Here is a 19,169-nt window from a genome sequence, read left to right as displayed (position 1 = left end):
CGTATCTGTGTATGTGTGTCAGCTGACTGCTAACCTCCAGTACTGCAGGCCCATTTGCCAGCTGTCAGACTTTCTCCCTCATTTTTGATGACGTAGAAAAAAAAAAAAAAAAAAAAAAAAAGAAGCACACTGACCTTTAGCTCCGCTGATGACCAGACCCAGCTCTGCACAGACAGACACACACACAACTTCTTGGTCATGACCGGTGAGAACTGCTCGTGGTGCTGGGTAGTCACCTGAAAGAAGAAAAAACACAAATGACTCTGTTTACTTGATTCAGCATATTTTCCGACACCTAAAAATTTCCAATCAGCACACTGACTGATCATCTCAATTTACTAGTGCTGCACTTCTGAATGGGCAATAAAATCATAGGGAAATAAGCACAATGATTGTGACACACATCTGCTAGCAGGGAGGTCCCTTTGAATTGTCATGTAAATGCAGGGACACCCACTGATGATAGCCGAGCCACTTGATTTCATCGCATGTGTCAGATGATTGATCATGGCCAGGGGAGAGGTTAGTAAGGGGAGTTTCACGGCACCTGGAGCCAACTTCGAGTACCACCAGAAGAGTGCCTGAACTGTGAAACAGCAGTCCTTCTGAAAACCCTTCCCTAAATACTGCTGGGCCGGTGACTTCTTTTTTTTAATATATATATTTCATTCAATAACTTTGATGACACACTTTATTGAATACAGCACTACAGACAGAGTTAAACATGCTAAATTGTAAGATTAATGTAATCAGTAAAGAAAGCACTGGATTTAATGAGGGGAGTGTAGAGAAAACGAAGCAGATAAACTGCAGAATTTACATTTACAAAACGTAATTTGATGTATAATTAATTTCACAATGTGTTTTGACAATAATATAATTCTACTGCTGTTTGTGCAGGCCCTCCATACATGGGCCCTTAGTATAATTATCACTGTTACTCCCGATGGTAATGTCCAACTAAATGATATCGTATGTGGCTGTGGTTGCCCACATGTGAAGTCAGGCAATTCAGTGGAACTTTTTCTATCCACCTAGATGACAGGAATGGCCTGATGATGTGGACATGTGTCAGACCTCTCTCCTCTCTTATCCCCTCTATTCCACCATCACGTCCTCCTCAGCCTCTGCAGATGTAGCGGCCCAGTCAGCGAGCTGGACTGTGATCGAAGCAACATGGTCCCTTAGAGCCTAGGACCTGAGCAGAGCTGTCAGTCCCAGCCTCCGCTGCTGAGGGGGGCTGAATAGGACAAGTGTCAAAAAAGCCTCCAGGGGGAAAAAGGGAGCTAGTGCAGCTTACCTAGCCAGCAAAAGATTCAATCACCCTGTACCGCATGCCCCCCACCCTCTCTGAGCCCTTGGGACAAGCTCGATTCAGCCACCACAATTACCCGGTGCAAATATCTCCTCGCACTCGTGTGATGGGCTGTGAGTTTGAGAGGCAGGGCCATGATTGAGCTGGAAGTTATTTTAATTATAACCCATTCAAGATGCATGCAGCCTTATGGAGCACAATTGAAATCAATTTCTTTGTTATGCCACATATGCAGGAGTGGAGGCGGTGATCTGGGCAGGATGCTGCTGCAATTCACAAAACCACCCTTATAGAAATTATAATAGGCATGAAATCACCAGAATGAGACTCCTGGAAAATACTGTTCAATGAATAAGTCGATATGTAACAGAATAAAGTGTGTAGTGCTTTATGACACTAATTTGAGTACTTGTGTGTTTGAAGATATGGAAAGGATGTAGTGGTTTATCCCAAAGGGTCCTTGCATATGTGTGCGTTCTATATTTGAACGAGCGACACTGGCTGGAGACATTTGTATTAAGCATTCACTTTGTAACACTTTAAGCTGATCCAGACCCATTTTCCCCTGCACTGCCCCCATTTCTTCAGAAACAAACTCCAGGTTCCTACAGCATTCTCACCAAGTTTTTGACACGAGGATATACTGATTAGATACTGAGTGAAAACACAAGTGCCTATTGTTTCTATAGATGAGGTATGTGGTTTACTTCCCTTTTGTCTGTTGAAGATGGTCTGCAGGGGGGATACTGTTTTCCTGCTGCAGTAATACAAGTGCTATTGCCCCTTGCTAATTGGAGGCAACCAAGCTGAAATTCTTAATTAACTGTCGGAGCCTCAGTGAAGTTAATTAGAGAACACTGGCAACTAATCTCAAGCCCCTAGAATCTGTGACAATTGGAAACACAAGATCTTCCAGCACACGCTCGCGTTGTATCGTCGTCCAGAAATAAAATAAAAACAAACTGTTTCTCATCTTCAGTTTTTCCATTCCACACCACCCTCCCTCACACAGCACTCTAACAACTGCTTCCTCTACACTGATGGATTGTTTTGAACACAGACAATCAGTGAGAATGAGCAACTAAATGAACTGAGCAGCAGAAATCACACACTGGGGTCTACCATTTTGAATGCCAAGACATCTGGATTCCTCTACTTGAAAGAAACACAGCTCAACATGATGAATCAGATTAATACAGCACAGCTATACTACAACAAAATTATCCTCTCACTGTCTCTCCACAGTGTGATTTCTAGGGTGGACTGCCTTTTTGCCAGTGTTGATCAAAGACTTTCAGAACCAGAGAGTACATTTCATAGGTGGAACTAAACTATGTAAAAGATTCCTGTCCTTTGTCCAGAGTTTGTGTATATATGTATGTGTGTGTGTGTGCGTGTGTGTGTGTGTGTGTGTGTGTGTGTGTGTGTGTGTGTGTGTGTGTGTGTGCATCCTCACTGTTATTGGGGTTGTCACCAATGATATGATGCCGCCCACTCCAGTACCACAGCAGCAGGGTAGCATCTCTGGACCCAGAGACGATATAGCAGTCTCCTCCAATGTAAGACTCTGATCTGGCCAGACACGTCACCACGTCCCAGTGGCCAAAAACTATCTGAGTCAGCTTGCCTATAGAGGATATAGGGACATATATGATCTCAATTTATTTATTTTGAAGGATTAAAAAAATACCTAAAGATTTTATATTATCCCTGTAACATGTTTTTCTTCAACTTCCAACCCTATTGTGACCCCTCAGATTTATTCCTGTGTGGGGAGATTTAGGCCACCAAGTCAGTGAGTAGGCCAGCAGCAAAAATTCGAGTGTTTAAGCAGGTATATTGTGAACATTATTGTCGTGGTCCCACTGAATCATAATCAGTGGAAAGGTACCTATTAGTGAGTTCAAGGGCATTGCAGTCTAGTCAGTCATTTTTCTACAGGGCTTGTCTGGAGACAGCAGTAACAATATTGTATTATTCCCATCGTAGCACTCAGTCCTCCACACATCAGTGCACACATATATAGGAAAAAGAGTTTACACTGTAACCTACCTGTCTCGGAGGAGTACACACGAAAGCTCTTGTCCCAGAAGCCACACACCAGGATGTAGCGGTTGTCAGCTGTCACCACAAAACAGTGTGTGGTGATTTGGATGCTCTGGTCCACTAGGTCTGTGATCTGACGCTTGTTGCTTGCAGTATTATTGGCTATGAAAAAACAAAGGAAGAAACAGAACACGTGTCAATACCAGATTTGTAAGTTATTTAAGACCCTACAGCTTTTTGTATTTTTTATTTGAGGCTGTATTTTCCATTGAGTGCAATATATTTCACTCACCAACCAGAGTATCCATCTCAATAGGTAAGTGATGGGCCTGCTCCAGAGAGTAGCCTGGTGCTCCTCGGAGACCTGGATTCAGACAGAGGTACACAAGGAAAGAAATCATTGAATCTCTTTCTAACCAGTGCACAAGTGCATTGTTGCACACAAACCTGCTCCCTTTTCAGGCAAGTCAATTTATAATCTCTTTCAGGTCACAGAAGTATTGGAGGTCTATCAGAAAGTGGTAAATTTTTCCTACTTTGTGCCAAGAGTGTCAAAAAGAACAGAGACATTTGATCCATGTGAGGGAGTATCTGGAGCCAGTTTTGAAACAGAAACATGCTTCAAAATATGGACGCCTTATTATCACCATTACTCTGAAAAGCCAAATCACGTTTCCGTCCTCTCCGACAGGATGGCAAGTGTTCTGCAGCTGTGTTCATTAGTGTTGGAGCAGCCATACAGTACGGACTGTTTGGTCCTCAGCTCCGTGCGTTTCTACGGTGACAGATGGAGATGTGTGAGGGGAATGCGGCGCAGTTGTGGCCCAATTTCCTAGTAACCATTGCTCTGGCCCTCTGACCCTGAGGTGAGGCGGATTCTCGGGGAGGGGCTCTGTGGGTAATGTTGTTCACACATGTCTGAGATGGAACATGTGGAAACACTCATGGTCAGCTTACCTGGGAGGTGCTAGCCTCTCGCACAGCCAGCTGGCTACAGCGCTATTAAGGGCGGTGTGTGACAATGATGAAGTGATTTTACAGGCTCAGTGATGTGGTAGGTAACACATGGAGTGGCACTTTTTTTTTTCACAAGGGCACATGTATGTTTGAGCATTAAATGCCATGTGAGTTGCGCTCCACTCACCAACAGTATTGTGCCATCGGTTCACGGCAAATAGGCGGCTGCAAGTGACGGTGACCACGGCAGGTACAGTAAGGTGGGGCAGGGTGTTGGCTGCCACATGGGTTACTGGTGAATTGGATGGAAACTTCAACACCATGATGACATCCTGCTGCATCTGGTCCTTGAACATTAGAGGACTCTGTGGAAGGAAACACTATTGAGTAGAAGAGAGAAAAGACGAAGTGTGGAGAAGGATGGAGGGTTGTGATGATGGGAAAGGAAGGACGGGCACAAGGAAAGAGGAACAGGAAGGGGAGGGAACAGGAAGGCAGGAGATGAAAAGAAGAGGTATGAAAAGATCAGAGAAAAAGAATGGAAAGAGGCCATTAGTGTGGAGGTTGGAGGAAAGCTAGGTTCAGACACAGAGGAAAGCTTCATGCACTGCCCCCTCTAGACAGTACAGTCAGACGAGGGTAAGACATGGACACTGAGATGGAGTAGGCTGCACATATGAAATGGTGCACAGATGAGACACATGTATCAGAAAGATGATACATGAGTTTTTGCTTTTGACAATGTTACTTTCAATGTACAATTTAACTTAACCTGCACAATAATGGATTAAACTACATGTCCAGTAAGAGTAAAAGCAATGGAGGAGATAATTAGACTGACAGTACTCCACCAGTTTCAACTCATCTTTATTACTGACGGCTTTTGACAGCAGCGGATGAAAGCACACGCATTTGTTACAGAAGAAGAAAACTGAGCTAAAAGGTTGGAGAGGGGATGTGCCAAGAGAGAAACGTCGAGAGCCACGTGGGGATAATGAGGCCTAGGCTGGCTACTACATGGATTAAGCAGGAATGAGCAGCTTGCAGCAGAGAGGAGCTACTAGGCCAGCAGGGAGCACTCTTCCCTTTACACCACACGGCTGGTGTGCAGTAACAGCTCCAAAACAGTGCAAACAACTGGCACTGAAGATTTGTTGTTATATTGTGGGTCTGTGACCTACATGAGGAAAGACTTGTGAAATATTTATTCGTTGTTATAAAAAAAAGTGATTTGAAGGAAATATCTAGAAGTGAGAAGTCAGGGACTTTTGTGTCAATCTCGTATCTACCTATAAACACAGGCCATCTAAAGCATCCCACCAACCCTCGTGCAGGTCCACACATCCTGCCTCACACCCACACCACAACTAAAGGTGCGGGGAATTTTCCCAGCTCGTTCGTTTCTCTCACCAGGTGCATGGCAGAGCTGCGTGGAGGATGTGGCTCAATAAGCAACTGAGATGGCGTCTGTCCAAAGCTCTGGATCTGCGCCTCTGTGGCCTGCGGGAGAGAGAGAGGGGGGAGAAGGAGAGAGAGAGAGTGGCTGTCACAATCAATATGCTTCAAAGTGATGGGTCAATGCGTTACTTGACAATGCAAGCAAATCCTAACTCAGCCATGCCTCTGTGGAAGGGGGGGAGGCAAAAGGAAAGGGGTGCAATCCCAATCTGCTTGGGTGCTCCCCCTTCCCCCCACAGCCTGCAGAGTCATCCAAGTGTTAGTATGGAAGAGACAAGCCTTTTCCTATTAACATGCTTCAGTTAACCATTCCCATTTCCAGGCGCAGGGGCCCCCACTGCAGAAACGTTAACCTGGAGTGACATACAGCTAGGACTGCAGCAGGCCGGCCCACATTCAGATGTTATTGTGCTTGAAACAATGGAAAAAAAGCATGTGCATGTGCATGCACACGTGTGTAAAACAGGCACAAATTAAAACACAAGCAGACCCTGTTGGTTTGGGGTGAAGGTGCCTTGATGAAGCATGACAATGTAGATGATTGAGACGGACAAGGAAAAAAACTAAAAACAGCACAAGTGACAACCTGAGTAGAGGAAAAAAGACATTCAAGGAATAAAGTCTTTACTATTATTAGAAAATAACTTCCATTAAAATGCACACACACAAAAAAAACTCCTTTGCCTTGAGCGGGAGAGAGAGCTGCTGAACTTGACTGAAAGTGGGGCACTCTACGGTGTAAGTGATTGATGTGACTGGAGCCACTTCCACCATCAGAGGGGAGCTTGTAGACGTCCGTCAATGCCACTGTGCACAATGGAACATACATCGCTCAGCCTTTCGCCCGGCCTTCTGACTGCCTGGGTGACTAGCCCTCATTTTCCTCCGCCTGTACACACCACTCACTATCAAAAGGACCCACTGGGTAGCACACGCCACAGTGGGAGATGTGGCACGGGAAGTTTGGAGGTGATACTGAATTAGGACAGCCCACCTGCAAGCCAAACAGTCGCCCCCTAGTCAGTTCCTATCTTTCACAACATATGAAAAAATGCACTGTCCAAACAGTTGAGCTAAGTCGCAGAACAGTGAAAGTTTTGTGTGACTTGCTAAGCACATTTGGCAACCATTAAGTGTTTCTTTACAACGTAGTCCATCAAGCAATCAGCAGCTGACATCATGCCTATTAAAAATTAGGATTGGGGTGAAGGTCACAATGTCTCTTCGACTAGACATTTGATACACAAGCAGAAAGCCGGAAGAACCATGTGGACAACATCATATTTCCTGTGACAATTCTGTGACCAGTCTGTCTTGAAGCCAAACATTTATATCCAGGGGCTGCTTGTTTGTTTGTGTGTGTCAGGTTAAGGTGTTCTGACTGTTTGAAGGTTAACTCAAGAACACGTTTTTCCACTAGATGATCAAAACATGTCAAGATCTTCCAGGTGCTTCAAAACTAATCCTCTCTGAGGTGTGTCAGAAACTTATCTCTATCTCAGTCTGAGATGGAGAACACTTAACAGGCAGTTCATTAGTTTAAGTCACTTCAGGCTCTGCTTTTTGGCTGATAAGTGACACTTATTGCCAAAGCCATCTGGTTGATCTCCCCTCACAGCAACAACCACCTTGCTTGGGCGCACAGCAAACATCCATCATAACACGCTGCATCGGTCTGTCTGTCTCAAGTCTGTTCACATCTGATTTTGGATTGAGCAAAAGGCTAAAGAGGTGAGTGGCTGCAGCTCTCGCTCTGTCTGCTGCCTGGATCCCAAACTGGTGACAGACCCAAGGAGGACAATGCCTAAGCAGCATCCTCCGGTGCACTCATGCAATGCAGCATCACAACAGCTATGTCAGACAGAATGCAGACATGGCCTTGTGTTGACCCGCCAAGCAGCGTGGGATCATGCCGAGTCATGACATCTGAGATGAGCAATGGCAACTACAAATGTGAAGCTGCTCCACCTCTTACCTTTTGACATATGCCATAGATTACAGCAAAGTGCTTTCATTAATACTGGATTTTATGTAGTGTATGCAAGATATAAAACTAAATCACAACAGCACATAAACCGCACAGGGATCATTTAAATGCAGCCAAACAATGTATATAATTGTAAATTGTGTTATTTTGGTGACAAAGCTACTGTGCATTCTAGGCATACCAATGGAATTTGTTTAAAATTAGTTTAAAGCTTATCTGGATTTGTTTTTTTATCTTTATGTACTAACAAAGAATTACCCTCAAGGTCTTTCTGACTGACAGCTTGGGAGTTCACATTCACTACTGTATGTAGGAGCACAAATGAGACAAACTGTCTATCCACCAGTAAACAAATCTCTCTAATGCAGCTATCATCACAGACAAAGCACACTGAATGCTATATGCTTTATGATTTAGGGGTTACTTATCATTAAGCTATAGCCTTTAAACAATAGTGACCCAGGACCATGAGGATATCAAGATGAAAACTATCTAGTGTGTCACCTGGTTGGAAGCCTATCATTGACTAAAGATAGCACACTTATGTTGCCTTTGGTAAATCACGGGGGGGTTGCAAACAAAGGAGTAATACAGTCCCACTAATAAATAATTTGTCTGTTTACTTCTGAATGACATAGTGGGTTCTGAATCAAGGGGTTGCTGTCATGTTTTCCTGAAAAAGAAGGCTGTCAGGAGAGGTATCGCGCTGGGGAGCTGCTGTTCCGGCAGTGTGCCCAGTAGAGCTGTCACCATGCCCTCAACCAGAGGCCCGGTGGTATGTCAGAGCGTGTCATCATTTCCATCTGACATGCCGACGGAAATCATCTCTCATGACCTCTAATTTTTTGACATTTCAAATGTCTTAATTGTTGTGATTAATGCCAGATCTGCAGTTTTACCTGTCAAGTCCAAAATGAATCAATACCCCAGAGTCAATAGTCGAATTTCAGCAGGTTTTAGCATGACATTCACTGGGCACTTTTCCATGTTCCACCTCACTGTTCCAGTCAGGCAGCTCTCAGGCTGGCCTGTGTGAGATAGGTGCATAGTGAGAGGAATAATAGCACAACAAATTATGCAGGGCATCACCTAGCAAATTATCTTAACATTATCACTGGTTTATTTGGACCATTATATTCTACACTTGTTTTTTAAGGTTAAAACACTACAATTGCATAATGTGAAAATGCAAATGGCCCTTTGCAATTGAGAATAGTGGTAGTTTGTAGTATATGATATTTAGATTTCCAGATTATACGAGGAAAAAAAGAATCCATCTGGAAGTGAGGAATGTGACTGAAGGTATGGAGGTTTGTCTTAATTAGTGCTCATCATTTCAACATTACTTCAGTTGCAATTAGCTGAGCCAATTTCTTTCTCTAGTGCAAATACATTCACATCTCACAATAGCAACTACATCAACTGGGCACAATTAGGGAGTCTGAGTAGCAGGCTTCCTAATGTGCAACTAACTATCATGTCATCTGTCATCTCTCTGGGTAATAGTAGACACAGCGGAAGACAGCTAAAACCCCTTCAACCTGATGTGAAAAAAAAAAAAAGTCCTCTATAATGTTTGTGGAAATGATGAGAACCAAACCTTTTAGAATATGGTTTGGTAATTAGATCAGCCAAATCTTCTGCAGGTGATTTGCATAGTGGTCACTTGATAAATAAAGGCGCCCCTGGAAGTGACAGTATATAAATGACTTGTTTTGCAGACAGCAGATGGTGGATATCACAGGGAGAGACGAGCTCACACTGGAAGGTACCACGATGCATGCCAGCTGCTGCAGTGTCTGCTCGCCTTTCCCCTCTATGCAATTAAGCTATTCACAAGTAGTGCGATCAAGCTAATAGATATTCAATTACTTGGTTAAGAACAAGAGTATTCACTCCCTCATCTATTGACTGATTGACCTCTAGTGATTGATCAAAGAGCTCAGGAAGATTAACTGATCTGGATTGGGAGAGAGGGTAAGGACATACAGTACAGTCAACACCAGCTGGAAGAACATAGAATCATAATGTTAAAGGACGCCTTCACTGATTTTGAACTTGCCTCTTTTGGTTCTAGTTTGGGTAGTACATGCACATAAATGCCTTTAAACTTCCCTATATCAAAACATCTCTCTATTTCTGGCTGAAAAATGCCTCCAGATGACATCACTTGGAACAACCATCAGTTCAGATTATGTCTTCTTGTTACACACACTTTAGAGTTTGTAATCATGGTCAAGCTGCTTTTCCAGAGCTTCCCCGGATGACATCATCTGAACTCCTAATGATGAAAAACTCCAGGTAATATCATCTTGAGTAGTTTTTCAGTTAGAAGCACGGAAAACCTTTAATATATGGAAGTCAGAGGAAAGTTTGAAAGCATTATTGTACATTTTCACCCTAAACAATAGCCAGAGAGCAAGTGGAAAATTGGTGAAGTCTTCTTTTAAATTCTAAGAATAAAGTTAACAGATATTAAAAGTTTACTGTTTGACTATCTGAAAAAAAGAAGTTAATAATTCCACTAACCATAAATTACTTTCAGCTCAATGCAAACCCAATGAGTCAGCAGCTCCGCCCAGTTCTCTCAGGGTATATGTGAATGACACAATAATTGATTGACAGATGCATGATCTGAATGTTCCTGTTGCTGCAGCACATGCCAGAACAAATACAGACAGGAAGTTGTGCCTTTGGTGAATAAAAGACAAGCAGGGAAGGGCCAAGTCACCATGGTGATGTAAAAAATGTGCGTGTGTCCTACCTCTCTGAGCGAAGGGTCAGTGATACTGTCCAGGTTGACGGAGCCCTCATAAGTCAACTGGTGAAAGACATTGAGGGCACGCACTGCCTCCGGGCCTCGCTGCTTATAGCCGAAAATAAGGTCAATCCACTGATGCAGCTGACATGACACAAACTCGCTTTCCAGGGCCTGTCAGAGGAGCACAGGGCAATTAGAGGTTAGCAGCATACCAGCCGTGAACAAATCGTATGTCCAAAGAACAAAACAAAGCCTACTGTACTGTCTGCAGATGACCTACCAGGACGTTACATCTCCATGAAAAACATCACAAAGTAAATTACAAAGAGTGTTTAAAAGAAAACATAAATTGCCTTTAGTTAAATAATGACGAGCATGTATGAGCTTTTAACTGCACACAAAAGAAACAGACCGAAGCTGCATTCCCACTCTCTAATGCGATAATCTAACTCAGGAAAAGCCTTGCATATCACATTTCTCCGTCCACTTTAAAAAACAACAGACCATCTTTGCATTGAGACAAAGAAATCAGTTCGAAAGCAACAGGGATCCAATTTACTGTAAAACCATGTGCAGGAGCAGGACTGTCACATTATTTGGAGCAAAAGCAGAGTTTTACAGTGAGATCTGTGATAACATTTAAGGTTTGTAATTATTATAAATCTACCTATGGAATCAATGAATTGAGATTTGAAGTACTGTTGGACAATATGATTCAATATAATTCCAATGCATTCTGCTGTAAGGCTTTGCTACAGGAATTTACACTCCTCCCCTCGCGTCAGGAATAACAGCCATTACCAACAAAGCCTGCTCGAGCACACAGAGGCACAGTTTGCCACAGGGCATATCACTACAATTGAAAGTGGCACATGCAAAGATGGGAAGTGGGAGGACGAGAGAGGGAGCGAGGGAGAAAGAGAAGAAGGGAAGGAAAAAGAGGGCGAGTGAGGGAGAGGGGGAGGCAGGCGGAGAGATACACTGACAGAAATGAAATAATAGAGGAAGCAAGAGTGTGGGCTAGCTAGGGAACAGAACAAAACAAAGACAAAAAATGGAGGCAGAAGACTATGATTTTCTAGGCGTGTGAATACACTGGTCTGCGGATCCAACAATGGAAGGCAACATCACATATGTATCCTTCAACAGTAAGAAAATATCCACTGTAATCCTTTTTTTCCCCCCAGTCATCCTTTCTGCTTGTTTTGGAGATGCAGACATGCCCATAACGACTCCAAGCCTCTGCTTTCTCTCTCCCCTTCCACCACCCCCCTACTCTGTCGGTACACAAGCCTGATAGAGCTCAACCAGGCAGTGTGGGTACGGCATGGGGAAAGGTCACCTCCATAAGACCAACCTAGCTCTGTCACTCCAGCTGAAAAGGTCAAGTGTGTTCCCAGAGCCTCTTTCTAGCTGTGCTCCAAAAACATTGTGGCCCCCAACCTTAGGATACATAACATGCACTAAACGTACATTAAATTGGAAATTGGAGTCATACCACCGAGGATTTACTTCGTCACTCAACACTAAAACTCCAAATGGACCCATTTTGCTTCAATTTTGCTAAATTATGTTGTTGGAAATATTTTAAACTGCCATATTCTAAAAGTGCGCTAAACTGTAAACAAAATACAATCTTTAATTTTATTTTGTTATTTAGTTTTCTTGGTAGCTGTCTGCTCTGCTATGAGCACATGCAAAGGCCATTCATCAAATATCACTTATATGAAATTTATGTCAACTTGTTTTTGTTCTCTTTCATTACGTTGAGTGGGGAGTGTAGTCTCTACAGTAAGCGATTCCAGATTAAAGGGAGAACAGAGTTTATCTGATGGCACGAGACGAGTTGACTCTCCGTTTCTGTCTGTGCTTCTCCTGAAACCTGCTGGGAGTTGTGGGCCACATGTTGATAGGCTGTCTGTGATAAACCTGCACACACAGACATTTACACACTTGCAGACGGGAAGGGTCCTTCAGAATGCCAGAGTGATGAGGCCCGGCACAAGAGAAGGTAACACTATAGGGCGAACTTGCCCTCAGTCTTGTCCTCTCTGACATCGGTGGGGTCATGGGTACAGTATTAGGATCGTGCAGTGCACTTTATTAGATTGTTCATGAATAGGACAAGGAGACACCGATGAGCTGGAAGGTCAGAAGGAGGAGCAAGAAATAGATAGCTATGACGAGGAAATGCAAAAACTAAAGGTAAAGAATTTATTAAATTATATCAAACATTTTAATGTATAAATAATCCACAGAAAATACTGTTTGATATAGGTGTTGTACATTTCATAATATGTCTAGTATGTAGTAACATGATCCAATGACCCATACAATGCCCCATCTGAATATCAAAAATGATTATTATAATATTTTTATAAATTCTTAAATAATAATTTTAATAAATTCTTATATAATTAATATTAATATTGTTGTTGATCTTTGCATACAAAGGAAAATTGTGACATTTTTTTGACAATAATATTTTAGGCATTTTGATTTCCTGTTCGGATGGTTTTTGAAAACATAAAAATACCACTAGCTTTTGAATTGTATACAAGTCTAAACCTTACCATCCTGTTTATCCTAACAAGGTCTTCAGGCTTCTTGGCCCAGGCTGGCAAGTCCACATCACAAACCATGGTCCTGTCCTCCCTCATTCCCAGATGGTAGCCGTTGCTGTTAACAAACATCTCTGGGAGGTAGTAGAACTCAGGAATGAGCTCCTGTGTTTGAAAAGTAAGAGATGTTCATGTTTTAAAGATGACTGCCCATAATGCTTAACATCATACAATGTAATCTTCCAACAAATTTAGACAAGTGTAAAAAAATAACGTGAGAAATATTTGAAGACAAAGCCAGAGAAAATGGAGAAAAGGGCCCTGTATCCCGCGGAGATTAAGTGAGAATTCAAGGGTAAAGGTAACACAAACAAACTAAACAGCAGGCCATGAGGAGGCGGTGAGAGGTGCTAGTCCAGTTATTCCAGGCAGAGGTGTTAGGTATGTTAAATGAAACTGGAACTGAGTTGGCTTTTTTCTCCCCAGTCTCTGGGCTCTTGTGATGGGGTCAGAACCTTGCAGTGGAAGGGAAGTCAGCATGATAGAGGAGCCCCCTAAAGCTTGGCATGATTCCACACATTAAAGAAGAGAGCAAATATTTATGTGGGTGTTGAGACGACACGACTCCTTACGGATTTTCCCTGTGTTGGACCATGCTGGTATTTTTACATGGGTTAGACTGAACTGCAAGTGTCTGTAAGTCATGAAAAACTAAACTAAAGACATCAGATAGTCAATGCACTACAGTGAATATTCTGATGCAATTTATTTGTTTGTTATTATTATGATCATCATCATCATTACTATTTTACCAAACTCTTTGCTTTTTGCTTATTTTTGTCCTATGGGTCTGTTTTACTAAATACACTGCTTATGGAAAGATATTTGGCTCCGACATTTACTGTAGACGTCTTATGATTCTTGAATGCAAGAACATTTGGAGAGATGACACTTGTTTTCAACTGCAGTGACATGCAACCTAAACCTAACTTTGACAAATAAAATAGTTTTAATAAAGCAGACTGTAGTTAATGACAGCCTGTCTAACCAAAAATTAAGTTCTGTTACCACTTGAATAGTGCTCTGAAATTAAATGGTGACTTTCTGAAATTACTTTGTACAGGATCTACAGGAACTGTCATATAACTAAATATTTGAGAAAATGTATTTTCCATATAAATTATATGTACTTTGGGATTTTGCAGTTCTCTGTCTGATCCCTTATCGTCCTGATCATTCAGCGAAAACAAGATAAGCGAATAAAAACTCATGCACAATGAAGCATATGCACACAAGGAATGTAGATCCTACTGTGTGTTCTTAGGAAACCATACACACAATCTTAAGGTCTAGCTCTTAGTCTGACATTAGAAAGTTCAAGCTGGTATTTTAACTCCTTGTGTAGGTGTGTTTTATGAATGCAGTGTTTGTTAGATTCAGTGCTACTATGGAGTTTTATATTGCCTATGGGATACATAACATACAGAGCTTTGATGCCCCAATAAATCACTGGGTTTTGAGAGCGCTAGTTAGCATGACATGGTACAGGCCAATAACACTGCTGGTCTGCTGTTGGTCACATTTCACCCTCCGCACACGACAGGGAGGAGAGTAAACTAGTCAGTCTTCTCTGTTTCCTTCGGCCTCACATATACACACATACAGACAGCCACACTTTCCCTCCCCTTTTTCGTGTGTAAACTTCCTGCTGTAACTCACTGCCAAGCCGTTAAAACTGCCAGCTTCGTTTTCAAGCCACCCTCCCATGGCAGCCATTAATTCTGCAACAGCATTGTAATGGGCTAACAAGTCAATCATACAAGCCTCCATTGCTTTACACTATGTCACCTTAATGACATGTTCGTCAGAATCTGTCAACAGTAGAGAGCTGCTGGATTCCTTCAGACAGCACGGTGGCAGTTTGTGTATGTGTGTGAGAGTGTATGTGTGTTTGTGTGCCCACTACTTCCAAAAAAAAGTCTGCTTCTCTTTGCCCAGGGGTGGCTATGCCAGCTTAACATGACTGTTTGCACACAGGAATAAATGAGAGGTATAGATGCACATTAATGATGTGGTGGCTGGGGAGGTGAGGTTGGGTTGGCAGAGGGTTGTTTCCATTTGACTTGCTCTTTTAGGAGGTCATCCCCATCAGGAGTTCAGTCTCTCTTAGTCTTGTCATCATTACTGCTGTAAGAGGCCAGGGTTAATGAAGGGGAGACCCTGGTAAAAACAAGATGCCATTTAATCAGAAGCCTGATGGCCCACTTGGTGCACCAAACTGAAGCTGACCTTAACCCCAGACTCTCAACTCAGCTTTAGTCGCAATACAGTGGCTGTGCATGGCATCTGTTGATCTGCCAATAAGTTTGTTTTCCTTATTATATTGTAATTTATTTAGGAGAAAAATCATATTGAGCAATGCCCTTTTGTTACATTGCATGTCCAAAATTATAAATGGCAAAAATATATTTTTTTAAATGGAGATTATTAAAAAAACTTTACATTAAATATTTATATTCTAATTATTCATTATAAGAACATATCCCCACAGTGTAGCTCTGTTGCACCATGAGAAAACCAGACAAGCTCTTGCATAATATTTTTCTATATCTAATATGTTATGAGATACTGTTCATAATCCAGCATTATCTTTCACTGTACTGCACAATACCTCCCCTAATAGATCAGTAACAATCCCACATGTGTAAAAACAAATGCAGGCAGACATACAAGTGGTTGAAAGTAGGCTGTATTTGTTAACAGGGTGGTGTTTGACTAGTCAGCTGTTTGCTGGCTCGCAGGTTTCTGCCTCAGCCTCGCATAGACTGTTGGCCTCCCCCCCCCCTCCAGATCTTGGCAAGTAAAAGCCCTGTCCGTACATAAAAGACTACATTTTAAATAGGGTTTGTCATTAATGCTTCATTAATTGCCTGGGGCAAAAGTACCCGATGCAGGGTGTGTTAGAAATATATGACACTTTGAGGTCAGCACGTATTCCTGCTGCATGTTATGCAGTGGGCAAAATGGAGGCGAATCAGCAGGGTTCAGCGTTTTCAGTGACTGCACTGTGGATTTGCAGAGGGAGGGCTTTGTCTTTCTGTCAGACAGAGCCTTTGTTCAAACTCATGAGTGCTTGCATGTACAGATACAAGATGTGCATGAATTGTTTTTCTTTAGTGAGTGTAAGAACAATTTTTTTTCAGGAAATAAATTAAATGTGCACTTCTACTTGCTAAGGTATTTCTGTACTTTGTGGTTCTTTGTGATTCACTGTTTGGATGAGGCATCTATAATTAATGGTATATATTTTCGTAGTTGAGGCACACTGACTGAGGAGCATAGCAAGTGAGAAGCCTGGTACTGTTATACTGCCATTTATATATATTGTAAAGTATGTATGAACATCTGAATGTAGTCTAGATATAGATACATACAGATATTCACTATCATTAGATACTAATCTAATTGTTTTCAGAATTACATCTGTTAAACACTCACAGACTCACCAACTTAAACAAAGTATTTCAGAAAGCAATAAATAGATAATATTTCACAGATTTTAGGGCATGTTTTAGGGCACAATTTGTCATGCCTGCAGTTCTACACCTGTGTATTCATATGAATGTTAACAATGGATTTGCAGTGATTGTTAATCTCACCTTTACATCTGACGTGTCCCTTTGGCAATTTCTCCAGGAGCGGGCAATGGATGAAAAGGTGCGGTCAGGGTGGTCAAATTTATTGTTATTGGCACAAAGGAAAAACATGGTGAAGGGCTCCTGGAAAAAGCAAACAAGATATTACATACATGGTAAGTATCTGTCCAAGCTGAAAGTCATCATAATGTTATGCAGCCTCTTAATCTCTGTTCAACTGCAACAGAATGAAAATTACTACTGCTTTAAACTTACTGGATTATTAATGCAGCTTATTAAAATTCATGTGAATGGTCTGAATCATTGTTATTCTTTCTACAGCAGACTAAGGGATCTTTGTAGCAATCAGTCATTAACTGTATTCAAGCCTTTGGGAGAATTAATTTGTGTTCTTCCTTAGTACAGTAAGCTTTAATGATAATTGGCTCAAATTTGGTTTTCTTAGCCAGAGATGGTAAAGATTGCTGGTAGGAGTGGATGGATCACTCACCCGAGGAAGAAAAGGATTGTGGGAACAAACCCACAGAGCCCAATCTAACTGCTGTCAAGGGAGCTCCCTCAGTTCATCAGCCCCTTTCTACTAATGATGGGGGAGAAGTTGAAATACAATAACTTCCCTCAAACCTCTTTCAAATGAATAAGCTGACTTCAAAATCAAATGTACCCCAACTAAAAAATGAAGGGCCTCTTTTGTGGGAACCAGAGTAGAGGTTCATGTGCCTACTCCCTCTCTTCTAGAGTAAATGAGGACAGTGCTCAGTAACCTTGATGGACATGTCTCTAGCGCTCACTGGGATGCCTGAAACACATAAACCTGTCACAGCAGCCTCTGTAAATCATTACCCAGCCACTCTTTATTTAGTTCACATATGCCGGTTTACTGGCCTGTGAAATGTGTTTTCTGAGCGCCATTGGTCTAACTCAGGCCCAATCAAATTGAAATGTCGAGCTGTTTCCTGTGCAGAAGCCGACAGACCTCAAAGTAACAGCATCATCAAGTCTGACAAGTGACAATCAACTAATGCCGAATCAAAAATGAAAAGCTGTCTGAGGATGTGGGTTTGACTTCCCTTCCATTCAGATGCTTGACTAATTCCCAGGTCGTGAGCACAGTAAAATAATGCGTGTGAGGCTGGTTATAGGAGGGATTTAACTCACTATTCTGACAAGCCAGTGCAGAGTGGTGGCAGCAGTCGAGTAATGGGAGCTGTAATGACAAGGTGGTGTCTGGTCGTCTTCCCACGTCTCGTAGCGTTCAGCGTAGAATGCTGCACGCTTCGGATTTAGGGCCCCAACAGGCTGGATAGAAAATAAGTACAATAAAAAAATTAATTTCTCGCAAGTTGTAATTTTGACAATGACAATGAATTCTCCTTATAAATGCAAACATCACATGCACATATGGTTGAAACCTTTTGCAAGTTTCCCAAAATTTACAAATGTAATTGTGTACACCATACTGTACACAATAAAAGTGTCTGAATATTTTTACTGTAAATACTTAAATTTAAGCCCAATATTTTTTGTTGATGCCTATCTTTAGAAGAGATAATGATTTTAATGTTATGGCTGATATTATCTCATTAACAGAAAACCCTCTCAGTGGCATCGTTTCTAAACAAAGAAAATTTTGCAGCACAGGTCCTTTATATAAAAAGGCAAATTACTCTAAGCTGAAAACTTAGAGCAAATACAAAACTGCAGCAGCTTCACTAAATACTCAGGGAGAGGGAGAAAGTATGTACTGTAGATCTAAGGACTGTACCAGGCACATATCTTGGCAGCACATAAACAATATAGAGAAAGACAGGTCCATGAAAGGATTTATAGGCAAGCTGAAGGATTTTAAAATGTATATTATGCTTAACTATAAGCCAGTGTGAATACTCTGCAATAGAAAAACTCCCTGACTGTCTTCTCATCACAGGCACACAGACTGACTTAACTTAGAATATTGTGCCATCAGATGTCAGTGAAAACTGCACCTTATGTATAGTTGCTCCAATATCTGGCTTGTTAAAATACAGAAAGTGAAAACTGTTGGCATTTTTAGTCTGGCAGGTCAGGTATTTGTCTGAAAAGTTATAACTGACACCTGAGGTTTGGACTAGAAGGCATAATTAGGAGTTTGGCCATGGTCACCACACTGAAATAATATCTATGGGTCAGTGCAATACCGTGCAAGCCAATAGTTGAGCATGTAGTGTAGCAACAGTATAACATGCAGACACAACAACATCTGGACCGCACAACACTGTTAACAAATACTAAGCCTACAGATTATCTGTGCAAACATTATGAGCCATAGTTATGTTTTGTTGTAAGGTGACCTCTGGAGGTGGTAGTACTCACCCAGGAGCAACAGGGTCAGGTTGGATGGATGGCTTGACAAAACAGTAGAGTGCTGTTTATTTTGCCTTTCAACCCA

The 19,169-nt window shown here is 41.9% G+C and overlaps 1 protein-coding gene across 11 annotated transcripts in view; it reads right to left on the bottom strand.

Annotated features, from left to right (window-relative positions):
- nbeab (neurobeachin b) overlaps window positions 1-19,169 on the bottom strand; it is a 178,041-nt gene that overhangs the window by 4,057 nt on the left and 154,815 nt on the right. For 8 of the 11 annotated variants that reach the window (XR_010914580.1, XM_067506601.1, XM_067506592.1 and 5 more), the window contains 10 exons: window positions 17,900-18,040; window positions 16,745-16,864; window positions 13,098-13,250; window positions 10,528-10,695; window positions 5,729-5,818; window positions 4,506-4,698; window positions 3,654-3,725; window positions 3,368-3,523; window positions 2,772-2,942; window positions 135-236 (listed from right to left, as the gene is read on the bottom strand). Coding sequence is in view for 9 of the 11 variants with exons in the window: in XM_067506601.1 (XP_067362702.1) it covers window positions 135-236; window positions 2,772-2,942; window positions 3,368-3,523; window positions 3,654-3,725; window positions 4,506-4,698; window positions 5,729-5,818; window positions 10,528-10,695; window positions 13,098-13,250; window positions 16,745-16,864; window positions 17,900-18,040 (1,366 nt within the window). In the remaining 2 variants the exon portion in view is untranslated. Of the gene's footprint in view, window positions 1-134; window positions 237-2,771; window positions 2,943-3,367; window positions 3,524-3,653; window positions 3,726-4,505; window positions 4,699-5,728; window positions 5,819-10,292; window positions 10,414-10,527; window positions 10,696-13,097; window positions 13,251-16,744; window positions 16,865-17,899; window positions 18,041-19,169 lie in introns of those variants that run through there. The other 3 variants (XM_067506593.1, XM_067506597.1, XR_010914581.1) reach the window with 2 other exon arrangements.

The sequence above is a fragment of the Channa argus genome, chromosome 6 (assembly GCF_033026475.1).
Source record: "Channa argus isolate prfri chromosome 6, Channa argus male v1.0, whole genome shotgun sequence".
Classification (NCBI taxonomy): Eukaryota; Metazoa; Chordata; class Actinopteri; order Anabantiformes; family Channidae; genus Channa; species Channa argus.
The sequence above is the reverse complement of the archived record's forward strand: the minus strand, read 5'-3'. Positions and strand labels throughout refer to the sequence as shown.